The 15,451-nt window shown below is 52.9% G+C and overlaps 1 protein-coding gene across 1 annotated transcript; it reads right to left on the bottom strand.

Moving 5' to 3' along the window:
- Positions 1-484: 484 nt before the first annotated feature.
- Positions 485-11,537, bottom strand: CX3CL1 (C-X3-C motif chemokine ligand 1). The gene is made up of 3 exons (XM_088800342.1): positions 11,265-11,537; positions 5,706-5,823; positions 485-3,760 (listed from the first exon to the last, which is right to left on the bottom strand). The coding sequence occupies exons 1-3, from the start codon at positions 11,332-11,334 to the stop codon at positions 2,554-2,556; spliced, it is 1,395 nt and encodes a 464-aa protein (XP_088656468.1). The 5' UTR covers positions 11,335-11,537; the 3' UTR covers positions 485-2,553.
- Between the last annotated feature and the right edge of the window lie 3,914 nt (positions 11,538-15,451).

The raw sequence follows: 15,451 nt of genomic DNA on the forward strand, positions 1-15,451 counted from the left end.
AGGCTGGACTTACTCTGTGGCACCTTGTGCAGTTCCCAACCTACACAACTGTACATAGCAGCTCTGATGAGACCGAGCCAGGACACTGGAGGGGGTAGGGGCCAACAGAATGTTTGTACTTGGTGATTCAGATCTATGAATACCCAAGTCCTTTGAGAAGTAATCCCTTTTTGGGCTTTGTCTTTGATCTTTATTCTTTGACCAGGAATGAGTCAAGGCAGCAAAGAGGGAAATGTGGCCCAGATTATTAAAGAAGATACCAAGGCCTCCCACAGCTAGGGGACCAGAGCGAGGCCAGGGGCTCAACCCTCCTCAGCCCTGTCCCCAGGGCCCCGTCACCTGCTGACTATAAAAGTTCCTGCCACTCTGCCTCACAGGAACTGAGATAGGGGTCTCCAGGGCTCATTCAGGGAGTCTTGTCCCGTCCGTTGTTCCACCCCCTCTGAGGCTCTAAGCCCACCCCAGAACAAGCACCTTTACTTGATTCACAAGACTTTTCAATTTTATTACTAAAATATAAAATGCACAGACATTGGTGATAGGGTTGGGAAAGCAAAAGGATCGATCATCTCTTTCTAATGTCCTCCCCAAATTGTCCTTGTCCATGTCCTGCTTGGAAGAACTAACCAAATCCGTGAGCAGAGGGCCAGCTGCCCCAGCTGCTTTCTCACAAAGGAGAGGAGCCCCATCATGGGTGCCCCACTACTTGAAGGCTCCCAGGTGAGAGGAGCCTGAAAAAGTGCATTCAGACCTGCTGTCCTCCTCTCTGAGCTGTCAGAGTGCCCCCCTTCTCGAGCCAGGCCCAAACAGGGGGTGCCATGCCCAGCAGGAGGGTGCAGGAGGGCCCAGTCCTCTCTCTGTGGACCAGAGCTGTGTTTACTTCCTCTGAGCATCCATCTATGAAGGAATGTGTCACCTCTACCCTGAGGAAGCCCAGGCCATTGAAGGCTTCTCAGGTGGAGGTCAAGGGTCCACCTTGGAGACAATCAGAGGTGGGGAGCTGCCACCAGGAACCCTGAGGGGTGAGGCTTGCAGATCTAGTTCTGACAGTGGGGCACTGGCCAGCCCAGTGAGCCTCCAGCCCCACCCAGGCCTGCCTGAGTCCTCAGGGGCCAAAAGAACCCTCTATTTCACGCCCATAACTTCACTTCTCTCAAGGGTCCCTCCTCCCAGAACAGAGTCCCTTTCAGAAACAAGCACAGGAACATCATTGCTGGATTCTGATCTCACCTGGCCCTGCCTACAATTGGGGTAAAGGCGAGGGGAGATTTTGTAGTGCAGAGAGCAATGTTTTCTGGGGTCAGAGGTGGATGGGGAACCCAGGCCACAGGAAAGAAAGAGCAAATGCTGGACCCGCGTGTGACAGCTTCCTGCAGCTTCTTCCTGGCTCCCCTTGTGGAGTGCCTTCCCTTCCAGGGAGCCTGCAGGCCACCCCTGCTCCTTCAGCTTGTCACATGACACCCAGCTGTCTCACTGTCCCTGTAAGCCTAGTGGACACAGGGAGGGGCTGTTCTCAAAGTCCGGGAAGGACCTTTGGAATTGGTGTCTGCCTCGAAAGTACCCAGGCCCTATCCTACTACTGCGGCTGAGGTACTGACTCTCCCCCTCAGGGCAGGACTGCGCTATCAGATCTCTCTTGCAGGCCCTCCAGGCCACAGGGCCCACGGATTTGCCAGTGTCACCCATTAGTAGAGACTCGCTAGGACGCTCTGCTGATAAAGGTTGTGAGGCTGCACCCAGGGTCTGGGGAAAAGGGTCTCTGGACCAACTGGTGATGCTTGTGAGGGGTATAGGTTATTGCCACATTTTCCATCCCTCTTTTCTTTCACAGATGGGAAACCAGATATACAAATGCCTGGTGGACTTGGGACTAGAATCCCAGCCTTCATGCTCAGAGTTCCTTTGCTGCACAACACAGAGGAGGGAAAACAATCAGTCACTGGGTAACTTCATCTCCCCTTCCCATGATGCCTAACTGAGGGCAGAACATTTGCTGGGAGCAGTGCCAGGAAACACCAGGCTAGCCTCATGCAAGAAAAGACAGGTCCCCGGCTAGGGCATTGGGTCTGTACAGGGGACAGGGGAGATAGCACCGCAGGTGGCCGGGGTGGCTGGCAACTGCAGCGGAACCGAGACACGATGAGGTTGGAGGGTGTGGGCAGAAGAGGTCTGGCCTGAGGCTTACTTGTGAGATGGATTGACGGAGGTATCCACATGGGGTCATGGGCCAGAAGAGCTGGGCTTTCGATAAATAATTATTCATTGGGGCTGGGACGGTGTCAAAGGGAACCCCTAACCATGGCAAAGCAGCAGAAGAGAGTTTTCTGTTTTAGGGAGATTGAACTGAGTTGCGGAGGCCACACCTTCTGTCTCTAGTAGGTCAAGGATGGTCAAAGGGGTATGGCCAGGGGCTGATGTCAGTCTCACCTGGATCCTGCCTCCCAGCTTCGATCATCCCAGCTCAGGCCAGGCCCTTGGGTGAGGGTGGGAGTGAGGATGGGGGACCCCAGGCAGCTGTTGAGTTGAATATTTGGAAACAGGCACATGGGCATCTCACACTGGCACCAGGACATACGAGTTACTGCCACAGTTTCGGGGGATAAAGCGAAGCCCTTCCACCATGTCCCCCCCAAGATGGCAGGCCTGCAGGCTCTGGTAGGCAAACATGGCCACCCCCAGGCAGAAGAGGAGGCCAAGGAAGGCCAATAGCCCTATTGCTTGCCTCCTGGTGGCCGCCTGGGAGTCGGGGACATCCGGCCTCTGAGGGTCCTCGTCCTTGGGGGCCCAGCTGCCTGAGGCCACTAACTCCCTACTGGGGGCCCCTTCATAGGAGACAGGGACTATGGAGACGTGGGGCATGTTGCTGGGCTCCCTGAAAGCATCCGGGTGAGCTGAAATGGGACCCATTTCCTTGGGCTCTACAGAGCTCTCTGGCATGGGATTCTGTCTTCCAGTCCACACATCTTGGCCTTCAGGCCCAGTACTGTCCTCTGGGGCTGCGTGTAAAATGATGGGGGCCCGGGTGGAGGGGGCCTGGGAGGGGAGGGTCTGGGTGGAGGGGGCCTGGGAGGGGAGGGTCTGGGTGGTGGGGGCTTGGGTGGAGGGGGTCTGGGTGGAGGGGGTCTGGGTGGAGGGGGTCTGGGAGGGGAGGGTCTGGGTGGAGGGGGTCTGGGAGGGGAGGGTCTGGGTGGAGGGGGTCTGGGAGGGGAGGGTCTGGGTGGAGGGGGTCTGGGAGGGGAGGGTCTGGGTGGAGGGGGTCTGGGTGGAGAAGGTCTGGGTGGAGGAGGCCTGGGTGGAGGGGGTCTGGGTGGAGGGGGCCTGGGTGGAGGTGATCGACCCAGGTTGGTAGGCAGCAGAACTCTGCCGAGATGTGGTGGTGGTGACGGCAGCCGAGTTGTAAAGCTTGGTTGTCTCAGGCCCAGCCGGAGGCTGTCCATTAGGAGCCTTGGAAGCGGTGGGGAACATGGACCTCCAGGAACCAGATGCTCCCGTTGGCAGCTCTGAGGAAGTCCCCAAAGCCCTCTGTGTCTCCTGGTTACTGCTTTCCCCTGTAGCTTTGGGCTCCAAGACCGCAGCCATGGTGGTCTTGGGGTCCCCCATGTCGGATAGCTTCGCCGGTGTGACATTGTCCGCAGCGGCCATTGTAGTGTCAGTGTGCCAGGGGCCAGAAGTAGTTTTGCTGTCTAGATACTTCATGGCTTCCTGGACCCATTCTGCCTCTGGGTCAGCACAGAAGAATTTGTTCTTGATGGTTTCCAAGCTACAAGAGAGGAAGACAGGGACCCAGTGATGCCCAGATGCCATGTCGAGTAGGGGCACCACACAAACGCTCAGCAGGTGAACAGACCCGGCTGGAAATCCTGCCCCCACCACTTACCAGCTGTGAATTATGAGCTTAGCTGGGACAAATTGGCTTCTGGAACTTTCATGTCCTCACCTTAGAAGTGGAGATAAGATACCTACTTCTATAAGGTGACCAATAGTCCCAGAAAAAATGGGACCAAGGGGGTTCTCAAGATACAGGACTTTTCATGCAAGTCCCACCAAAGCGGGACACGTTAGTTGGTCATCCTACTTCTGTGTAAAAAATAAAAATTATGTAAAACACCTGGCTCAGAGTAGGACATCAGTAATCTGACACTAATAACAATGTTAATAATATTGTCATTACCGTGAAGGCAGGGGCTCTGGGCTGTGTGAGTCTTCTGATCGGGAGAAGTTACAGTGTTCTCAGCCACCAGGTGTGTGACTGGCAAGCCCCACGGTGGGACCTCCTCACTCTGGAAAGGACCCGATGTCACAATGTCCTCTTCCTCCTCTCCTTCAGTGATAGGGGCTTCCCTCTGGACCTCTACCCTTCTCCCCTAGTGTGTGTGTGTCCTCAGATTGAAAGGTCACCTAGTGAGCGACAGCCATACACATGCTGACTCCATTGGGCCTCCGAGTACCACCCAAATCTTGAGCTTCCTCTGAAGCTGTGTGTGGCTGGTTCACTGCCGAGACCAGGGCTCAGCCGACTGGGGTCCTTGCTCCATGCCATGGCCTGTGCTAGGCATTTTGCCTATTTAAACTTCACACCCATCCTGCAAGGTGGCTGCCACACTCGTCCCTATTTCGCAGATGAGAAAACTGAAGCTCGGAAAGGGAATGTAAATGTGCCTGGCTCCAGTGTGCTGAGAAGAAGTTCAGGAAGCAAGTAGTGTGACCTTAAGGCCCCACAGGCACCAAGGTGGCCCCAGGGCTGAGATCCCCTCCCTGGAGCTTCCCACTTCCCCTTCACCAAGAAAACAGAAGCAAATATGTGGGGGAGCCTGGAGGAAGTGAGCCTGGATGGGTGAGCAGAGAGGTCAGGGAGCAGCACACTTACCCCTTTTAGTAATTCACCGTCGTGCATTCATGGGAAGTACAAGATTTCCTTTAGCTAAGCCTATATTTAAAAGGCTCACTGGCTGTTTCCTGCTGCCAGGACTCCAGGTCTGGCTGCCCCTGCTTTAGGACCTAAAGGTCCTGGAGAAAGGCCTCAGGGCTGGGCATTTGGGAGGTATCCAAAAGGACCCCAAAGGAGCAAGCAGCCAACATGGCCAAGGACCCCACAGCCAGGGGGAGAGCTGGCTCAGCTTGACCCCTGCCCCAAGTCTCACAGAGATCTGTTTCCTGTCTGTCAAACAGAGATGATAATCTCTGCCTCACCTATTGTCAGCAGCTTCTAGAAACCCTGCCAAGCGCTTTACTTACATTATCTCTTTTCATGCTCCCAACTACTCATTTTACAGATAAGGAAACTAAGGCACAGAGGGCAGGCAATGGGACCAGGCCCACCCAGTCTTTAAGTGGTGAAGCCAGGATTTGTACTACCTCTGTTGGATTCTGGAACCTGCACTTTGAGACCACCCTGCTTTACCGCCCCAGGAAATCCAGCAGGTTTGGGTGCTGCATAGAACATGCTTTGGCCCAAGTGAAATTACCACTCTCAGTGGCTGCTCCAGGCTCCAGGCCATTCAGGAAGCCACACCCGCCTTTGCCATGTGGCACAGATATTGAGGTCAGCAAGGGGGCCAGCAGGTCAGGAGCAGGAGGAGCATTTGCTGAGGTCCTTGGCGAGGAGCCCGGGGTGGGGCTGGGGAGATGGGGACATGGATTAGCAGAGGCTTGGGACCATCCCCAGGGCCCGACAGGAATGCAGAGGCTGAGAAAGCAGTACCTACATTATGGCAGGTTTGCCGCAAGATGCTTGATTCCGTTGATAGCTGATTAGACGATCCTGGGGGATACGGGAAGTCATCTTGGTGCACGTGGTCTTGCATTTCTTCACACCGTACTGCCCTGAGCCCACAGAGGCCCCCAGTCAGCAGGGCTGCCCACGGGCATCTGGCCACCCAGCCCCACACCAGCTTATCCCAGCCACACCCCCAAGCCAGAACCAGGGGCCTGCACCCCGGACCTTCAAGGCTCTTGACCTCAGCCTCCCCTCCTCCCCTGCCCAGTCTCTGGCCAAACCTCTCTATGCCTCAGTTTCCCCGCCTGTAAAATACAGACAATGATAGTATCTACCTCATAGAGTTGTAAGGATTTATGAAAATGAATCCTTCCTTATAAAGCTCTTAGTGCCTGGCACGTACTAAGTGTCAATTTTAAAAATTAAGTTGCTGTAGTTGGTCGATTGCAAACAGGAGAGATGAGTCTGAGAGTGACAGGGATCTGCCAGAGGCCACACAGCCAGCAAGTGACAGAACAGGCTCTCTTACCCAACCTGGCTTGCGCTTCGGGGCCTGTGGTGCTGCCCCTCCCCCACCCCAATAAGTCACCTGCTCAACTATCTACGTGTACACCTACACATACACCACCGCTACATATACACCCCAGCCCTCCCTCTCAAGCTGGTCCATATTCATGGATTTCCACGACCTCTGAGACACACCCAGACCTCTCTCCATCCATATCTCATGTGCCCACCTGTGACACGTAGACATGCACACACACAGCAACAAAAACAATGGCATGTAGCAGATAATCAAAATTTTCAAATGTGTAAGTGTAACCACCTTCTAAAGAAAGTAGTGGGGGAGAGGTGTACTGAGTAGACCATCCTTTGTTCTGTCTTTAAGAGCCAGGGTGAGTTTGGGAGAAGTTGCTGAGAGGAACTAACTGACTCGGTCCTTTGGAGTTCCCAGGGCAAGCTGGGGGAGCAGGAGTAAGGAGGTGGCATGGAGATGGCAGGCGTGCATGGGTGGGGGCAGAGCAGGGTAGGCAGGGGTCTGCAGATGGCTGGCTACCACATGGAGCCAGAGAGAAACCCCAGGACAGGATGAACGTCATTCAACAGATAGTTGAGAACCCAAATATTTTACATAAACATTTAAAGTTATTTGCATTGCATTTTCACTTTCTCCCTTCCCCTAAAATCTCCAGCAAAATTTATTCCACTTGGTATAAGCTGGGGAGCGGTATGTAAAAAATGAGGAAAAGACTGAGTTTCCTCAGTTTTGAGTCAAGGTCATAAGCAGCAGAAGCCAAGACCCCAGAAGCAAAAATCTAGAGGCCAGGACTTCCAGGACAGTGGAGTCCAGAGAGCAAACTGACCTTATCTAGCTCTGTAGGGCTGAGAGGCCCCAGCAGGTCCTGGGCTTCACCAAAACGTTCATTGCTTATTTACAAAAATTTACATGTCTATGGACATGCAAACATGAACTAGTACCTCCCAGGATGGGAGGGGATCTCCCTCCCAGCAGCTGGTCCCTGAGTCACAGGCCGCCTTTTTCAGGAACCAGGATGTAGACGTCCCCTCTTTCTCCCAGAGCAGGATCTGGGAATGACTCAGCTGCAGCCTCCCCAGGCCCCATTGAGTAGAGAAAGTCTCTTGGACTGGTCTGGCAGGTGTCTTCCTGGGGAAGATCCAGAGAAACGGTGCCCCTGGTGACCTGGAGCCAGGAGGAAGCTGCCCAGTGGGCAGGAGGAATGAGTTTGGTAAAGTCAGTTTGCTCTCTGGACTCTGCTTCCAGGATGGGGAAGGCCACTGCCCACCTCTGAGGCTTCAAAGAGCCACAAAGTCAGCCTGTCCTTAAAGTCCCCACCCTCTACCAATGTGCCTGAATGTCCTTGGCCAGACAGACTGTTCTTGGTCCTGCCCGGGGAAGGTTGTATAACTAACGTAGGGAAACTTTTCTTCTTGGAAACTGAAGTTTTCTTTCCTGTAATTGGAGACAATGTCTCCATCCAGCTAGTCATTAATTATTAGTCATATGTGAGTTTCAGGAGGGCAGGGAGCTCATCCATCCATCATCCATCCATCATCCATCCATCCATCCATCCATCCATCCATCCATCCATCCATCATCCATCCATCCATCCATCCATCATCCATCCATCCATCCATCCATCCATCCATCCATCCATCCATTATCCATCCATCCATCCATCCATCCATCCATCCATCCATCCATCCATTATCCATCCATCCATCTATCCATCCATCCATCCATCATCCATCCATCCATCCATCCATCCATCATCCATCCATCCATCCATCCATCCATCCATCCATCCATTATCCATCCATCCATCCATCCATCCATCCATCCATCCATCCATCATCCATCATCCATCCATCCATCCATCCATCCATCCATCCATCCATCCATCCATGTCCTGATTTAGCCAATACTTGTTTGAATTACTCTTGAGTATCTACAAAGTCCCAGGCCCTCTTGTCCTTAACCCTAAACTCTCTCTCCTGCAGGTGCTGGTGCTGAGCTTGGAGAGAGCACCTCAGTTCCAATCAATGCTGTCAGATTACTCAGCCATCAAATGCTGACCCTCTGTCTTGCCAGGCCCTGTGAGACATAATGGGATGAACAAGGCCTATCTCTGCCCTCAGAAGGCTCCCAGCTTGATGGGCAGCTAAGACACACCCACAAACTATCGAAGCTTTTCTTAACTGAGCACCTACTATGTATTGGAGCCTGTGCTCAGCACGAGCACATCTGCTTTCATTAATTCCTGATATCCCTGCAAAGAGAGTATTGGTATGTCCATTTTACAGATGCAGAAGCTGAGGATCAAAGAGGTTAAATGACTTACCAGAGGCCACACAGCTGCTTAGTGGCCGTTCTGGTTTTCCTTCCAGCCCCTATCCATCCCACTTTCCTAGTCTGCCTTAAACACCAGGTAGAAACACCATGTCCCAGAGCATAACCCAAATTGGCTGGGGTTTACATGAGGGAGAGAACTGCAAGTGATCAAGGGAGGCTTCTTGGAGGGGGGTACCCTTTAGGCTGGACCTCAAGGATGAGGCTTACAGACAAGAAGAGATAGGCATGTGCTGGTTCTCTGGGTGAGGTGATAGAGAAAGGGCTTGAGCCCGTGCCAGCTGTGTGTCCTGGATGAGTCACTTTCTAAGCCTCGATTCCCTTATCTTTAAAATGGACATGATACCTGCCTCACAAAGCGGTTTTGAGAATAAAGATATTTAGCTTTCTGGAGCACGGTTTCCTCAACAGCAAACACCACTGACATTTTGGGCCAGACAGTTCTTTGTCGTGGGGGCTGTCCTGTGTCGTGTGGGTGTTTGGCAGCCTCCCTGGTCTCTTAGGTGCCTGAGCACCCCCAATAAAAAATGGTGGGACATTTGTAACAACCAAAACTGTCTCCAGAAATTGCCAAATGTCTCCCACTGAGGACGACTGCCCTGGAGATATCCACGTGGTCCCCTCCTCCGCCTCCCTCAGTGTCCCTTCTCAGGGAGGCTGCCCTGACCCCTTACTTAAAATTTCAACACCGTCCCCCACCCCCTATTTTATCACAGCCACATTTTTTTCTTCTAACAGACCAAATTGTTTACTGATTTATTTTGTGTACTGTCTGTCTTCTCCAGTCGATGTTCAGCACCCCAAGAGCTGGGATCTTTGGCAGTTTTATTCACTAATGTGGCCCCAGCACCAAGAAGAGCAGTGCCTGGCACATAGTAAATGCCCAATAAATACTTGTTGAGTTAATTACCAAAATGCACACAAGTACTTCCTGACAGAAAATCTTAACCGATGGAGAAATAGAGGAATTTTTATTTAAATTTGTCAGAGGCCTGGATCTGACACCCTGAATTCATTCTCCCTCGCCTTCCCCATCCACCCCCACCACTAACTGGGAGCAGACTACAGCAGCTTAAAACAGATTTATTTCCCTCCCCCCCCCCCTTTCTTGCTGGGGCTTGAGTGGGAGTGAATGTGTCAGTGCTTGGGGAGGAAAAATTCTCTGTCCTGACTTGTACCTGCAGGTTTGTTACATAAAGCAGGGGAGCTTCCTGCCTCACACAACCCCACAAACCCAGATTTGGAAACTGACGCAGTTGTCTTGCACCAGCCAGGGCAGCAGCCATGAAGCCCTCAGCCCCCTCTTAGAGCCTCTCTGGCTTGTGCACCACCCCCTAGTCCTGCAGGGGCTCCGCAGGGGGTCTCTCAGAGCCACAAATGTCCTTGTGGGTGAGGATCTCCAAGGTGGGCCTGGCCAAATGCCCAGTTTTACGGGAGGAGAAACTGAGGCGTAGGAAGGTTGAAATAATGTATTTCCCAGGAAAATGAGTGACCAAGATTAGGGCAAGAACCGGATGGTCCTGAAGCCTCAGGCTGCTTCCCTGAGTCCTGGTCCCCCCAGGACCCCCTCTCCATCCTAGCATAGGAGTCCCCCACCCTAGCTTAGTATAAATAATCCTCCTCCTCCCACTTCCAAAATGCCCTCCAAGACAGTGGAGCCTCACGACACAGGAGACAATAGCAATATCTAAAGGTGCAATAGCTGGGACCAGAGAAGGCAACACCCCTCTCAGGGTCAGGGCTATGGCAAAGCAACCTTCATTTAATGCCCCTCTTTCAGTGCTCACTCTCCCCAAACACCTCAGGCCTCAGGGTTCAAGCCCAGGAAGCAGGAAGACAGCAACCCTTGGCCTCTGCCACCTCCACCACCCCACCCATCTGCTCGCCGCCCCACTGGTGGGTTTTTCCCACCTACACAGAGGGACTCAGACTACATCCATGCTCCCTCTTGCATCCAACCCCACCCCCTCCTGCCCTACTTGCTGGCTGTGTATCCCCAGGCCAGTTTCTCACCTCTTTGGGCCTCCCTCCATCTTATGGCAGGTGGGATGGCTACATCATGCCCTCCCATGTCCCAGGCTCCAGAAAACAAGTGACTGGAGATGCAAACATTTTCTGAGCTATGCTTGAAGGAGGAAGGCAGTATCATGGGGGAGACACAGGCAGAGGGATTGGGACTAAGGCCAGAGCAACGGTGACCTTGACCTCCACTGGTCTTGGGACCTCTACTCCTGGGGTGGCCTTGAAATCAGGGCAGAAGAAAGTCCCAACTGTGGCCTCACCCAGGGCTAGGCTGAGACTCAGGAGTCTAGACTGCAGGTTACATATTAACCTGGGTAGGGAGGGCCAGCCCACTGTCTGCCAGGGCTCCTATCCTGGTGCCCACCAGGAGCCTCCTCTGGCTGCTCCCAGGCCCACCCTCCTGGCACCCCCACACTTGGCACCCCTGTGCAGTAGCTGCCTTGCTCACTGGGCCAGGCAGGGGCAGTTTCAGAGCCGGGGAATCTTTCCTGCGGGAGGAGCAGCCCCGCAATCCCCCCACCCCCCACCTCAGGCACATCCCTCAGGAGTGGGTTGCCACAAACCCAGGCAGGGTCTGGGACCCTGACGTCAGGCCTGTGGGGAGAATGGGGCTGGAGGCGCCCTCACCTTGGCCATGCCCACGGCCACCCCACTCACCCGCCAGCAGCATGGCCAGATGGCAGAGGACAGCCAAGCGGAGCAACCAGGAGAGAGGTGGAGGACCCATGGCTGAGGGACGGCGGGAGTCCGGCTGGGGATCCAGGTGAGGCCGCGGAAGGCGGCCAGGGCCAGCGTCCAAGCTCAGTGCTATCCCCTGGCGTGCTGTCTGAGCTCTGCCTGAGCTCTCGCTTTTTATAATGCAGGCAGTAGGAGGGGAAAGGAAGGGAGCCCGTGTGCAACCACTGGATTCCTCAGAACGTTGCCAAGGAACGGAGTCAGAGCGCTGAATGAAGGCCTGCATTGGGGGAGGGGAACTGGGCTGGCTGCTCACTGTGGCTCCACAAACCAGGACCTGCCAGGGAGGCTGACCAGGAATGCTTGGGTTCAAAGGGTATCCTCTCCTCTCATAGGCCTACTGGGAGCTAGCATATGCCCTTTGGTCTGTCCTGGGGCCCTAGCTCCTCAGTGGGCAATAAAAACAGAACAGAGGGTCCTGAGACTAGAGAATGCTGCCTGCAGCAAACCAGGGGAAATCAGCGTTGTCCCTTGGTTTCTTGCCAGTCTGGGTCTGACAAGTTCTCGTCTGGGTCTGGGGGGGGGTATCTCCCCCACACCATGAAGGACTCCCAGCGTTTACCTCTTAAAGCCCCAATGCCTCAGGGACCTTGTTCATCAGTGCACCCCCCACGCCCAACCTACAGCCTGAAAAACAGGGGCTTGGTACAGTAAATATTTGATGAAAGAATGATCCAGTCCAACTTCATAGGGGCAGATGGGGATACTGAGGCCCAGAGCGGGGCAGACTCACCCCAGGTCACAGAGAGCATCAGGGTGGAGAACTGCCACAGAGAAGACGACTGGGCACTAGCAGGGGCATGAGCAGCTCAGGACACAGAAAAGAGCCCAGCCCCCTGCCTCCAGCCCCCCCACCTCTCTGTTCCTACTTTGTACCGACTCCCATCTCCAGCTCTGGACCCCTGTGAACCACACAGCTACCAATCTCACCCAGGTCACTCGGTGCCTCTTGGCTCATCCTTAACTCTGTCGTGTGTCTTGGAGAAGTCCCGCCTCTCTCAGGGCTTCAGTTCTCCATCTGTACAAGGAGGGAGTTGGCCTAGTCTCCCGAGGAAAGAGCTTCGAAACTGACTTTCCAGGTTCTCATTCCCTTAGAGGTGGTGACAACTGGACCACGGATGACCAGTCAGTAGCTCCTACCAAACGGGTGTTAAGTGTCTGCAGATGTTGGGTGCAGCACAGCTGCTCCAATGGCAGCTTCCGGAAGGCAGAGTGGCCCAGACTGGGGCCACGAGTTAACTGTGAACCCACTCCACCTAGCCATGTCTGGGCTGCCAGACAGAGGGAAACCAGTCTGTCTGTGAGCCACTGTCCCGCTGTGGAACCAGCTGGTGTAGGCTGCGCTGGGCAGAGGGGTCACAATTCCCAAGGCTGGGGGACCTCTCTCACTCAATGGGCTGTCTGTGGTGTGGAGCTCAGAGGCTGGACACGGCTTGATGGGGAGCAACACCCCCAGGAAGGGCCTGTGTCCACAGCTTTAAGTGATTTGCAAGATGAAATCACATGATCCTGACAACAAATCCAGAGTATAAGCCAAATACCACTGCCACGGTCCATTGTATGGATGAGGAAACCGAGGCAGGTAGAAGTTAAGGAATTTTCTGAAGATCACCAGACACGAAGTGGGGGAGCCTAGATTTGCCCCAGTCCACGGGCTCTGGGGTCTGAGTTCATGACCACCAGGCTACCCCACCTCCCTCTACCCCCACTGTGAGAACTGCTGTGAGGATTAAATGAGTTTACACCCATAAAGTGCTGGTTCAGAGCCTGACACAGAACACGTGCCAAAACATAGGAAATGGCACCACTTTCCTTTGTTCAGCCCTTGGGGATGTCCCTTGCCCTCTTGTGGCCCAGCTTTACCTCTTATAAAATTGGAATGGTCACCCCCACCTACTTCATCAGGCCACTGAGGCCTACGTGACTTTAGATTCAGTTCAGACACGGTAACCAGGCTTTCAGGTCAGCCAGACCGGCGGCCAGACGTGACTCCACCACCTAGGAGGGGCATCGCCTTGGACAATCGACTTCACCTCTCCAAGCCCGTTTCCCCACCCGTAAAGTGGGATGCTAATAGCCACTTCACCAAATCAGTCCCTGGGGAGTCCATGAAACTAAGGGCTTTTGCAGTGCCTGGCGTACAGAAGCCACTAGTGTTTGTTACTCAGCTCTGGTGTTTGCCTGGCCCTGTGGTGGGATGGGGGACCCAAAGGTAAATCCATAAGCCAAAGTCCCTGCCCCAAGGAGCCCCAGCTCAGCAGGAGAGAGGAAAACATGAGTCCTACCAGAGACTCTAAGGCTGCAGGTCTGGGGGAGGGAGAGAGGCCTTCATTGTTGTCTGGGAATCAAGAAAGAAGGGAGAGAGAGCTGTTTCAATCAGAAGATGGGCAGAATTTTGCTTTTGAAAAATTTTCATATTGTCGTTTTGAAAAATTTTAAACAACAAAGAAGAAGGAATGATACAAAGAATTTTCATATTTCTACCACTTAAATTCAATAATTAGCATTTTTCTATATCTGCTTCTTTTTTTGTTTGCCAAGCCCATTTCAAAGTAAATTATGGATGCCTGATATTTTGCCCCAAAATACGTTAGCGTGCATCTCCGCAATATACAGACATTGTCTTATACAAATGTAAGACTGTTATCCCACCTAACAAAATTAATAGTAATTCCTACATGTCATGTAATACTCACTTAATATTCAAATTTCTCCAATTGTCCCAAAAATGTATTTCATAGTTTCTTCTTCTTCCTCTTTCCTTCTTTTTTCCCTCCTCCCTCCCTCCCTCTAACCCTTCTTTCTTTCTCTCTTTCTTTTATTTTTTGAACCAGGATCCAATCTATATTCATGCATTGCCTATGGTTATTTCTTTTTAGTCTACAATAGACCCCCTGTACATTTTTAATGACATTGACTTTCTGAAGGGTCAAGACCATTGTCTTACACACCATTTTCATTCTTAATTTATCTAATTACACTTTTATGATGTCATCTACTGGTTCCCTAGTCTGTGTTTCCTGTAAACTAGCAGTGCGATCTACAGGCTCAATTAGCCTCCGGCCACATATTCTTGGCAAGAATCCATTATGAGTAATACTGTGTACTTCACACCACAACAGACAGGTTGTTCCACTGTCCTTGATGGGCTACTGACAGTTCTCTCTGCTGGAGAACTGTTAATCCCTTTGTGATTCACAACTAACTTGCAATCCGCAGCTGGTCGGGATTTTGACAGACCATTCCAGGCAGAGGGAAAAAATCTAACCAAGGTGGGACCTACTGGACCTATGCAGGGGATGGGGAAGAATCTAATGACACTGGCTCTGAGGAAGGAGTGGGCAGGGAGGCTGCAGTTGGACTTTGAAGTCGGAGCAAGGGGCGAGGCTGCTATCCAGAGACCAAAGGGATCTGGGAAGGTTCTGAGCCGAGGAATAAGTAGAGACGTGATTAGAATAAGTAAAGCAGCACCGGGAAGTAGGAAAGAGGGTTTCCTGGGGCAGTGCGGTAGAGGGGACAAGGGTATCCCTGCCCGCACCCTCCTGGGTGCCCCAGGAAGCAGGCAGCCTGCACTGTTCTTGTGGGACATGAGGGATTCCCCCTGCCCTGGAAGGAGAACAGAAACAGCCGTGAGGACCAGGAGTGGGAGCCGGGGACACTGCTGTGGGGTCCCAGGATGATAGGAGAAATGAGATGGCCAGTGAGGTGGCCATCTCCAGGGTCCCTGGGGAACAGCCTCGCCTAGCTTTTCCCTGCTCCACTCAACTCTGCCCAGTTCACATTTCTGGCCAATAAGGAGGGCTGCCCGCATGCCCTTGGCATTGCCTCTGTCTGCGCACACACCTGGCCACATCCTCTTTTTATTTTGATCAAATACACATGGCAAGATTTACTATTTTAACCATTTCGAAGATGACAGTTCAGTGGCATTACGTCCATTCACGTTGTTATGCAATCATCACCACATCCATCTCTAGAACTTTTTCATCCTGTGAAATTGAAAGTCTGGACCCATTAAATAATTCCCATTCCTTCTTGCCTCGGGAAATGGAAATCACCATTCTACTTTCTGTCTCTGAGTTTGACAATTCTAGGAATCACACGATATT

Source organism: Rhinolophus sinicus, chromosome 8 (genome assembly GCF_057876585.1).
Source record: "Rhinolophus sinicus isolate RSI-liver-muscle chromosome 8, RSI-T2T, whole genome shotgun sequence".
In the NCBI taxonomy this organism is placed as follows: domain Eukaryota; kingdom Metazoa; phylum Chordata; class Mammalia; order Chiroptera; family Rhinolophidae; genus Rhinolophus; species Rhinolophus sinicus.

Excerpts from the sequence above, each read along its gene's own strand:
- CX3CL1 (XM_088800342.1), bottom strand. The coding sequence starts at position 11,334 with ATGGGTCCTCCACCTCTCTCCTGGTTGCTCCGCTTGGCTGTCCTCTGC. Across the intron at positions 5,824-11,264 it reads TCTGGCCATGCTGCTGGCGG|GGCAGTACGGTGTGAAGAAA; the intron begins GTGAGTGGGGTG and ends CTGTGGGCTCAG. Across the intron at positions 3,761-5,705 it reads TGCGGCAAACCTGCCATAAT|CTTGGAAACCATCAAGAACA; the intron begins GTAGGTACTGCT and ends CCTCTCTTGTAG.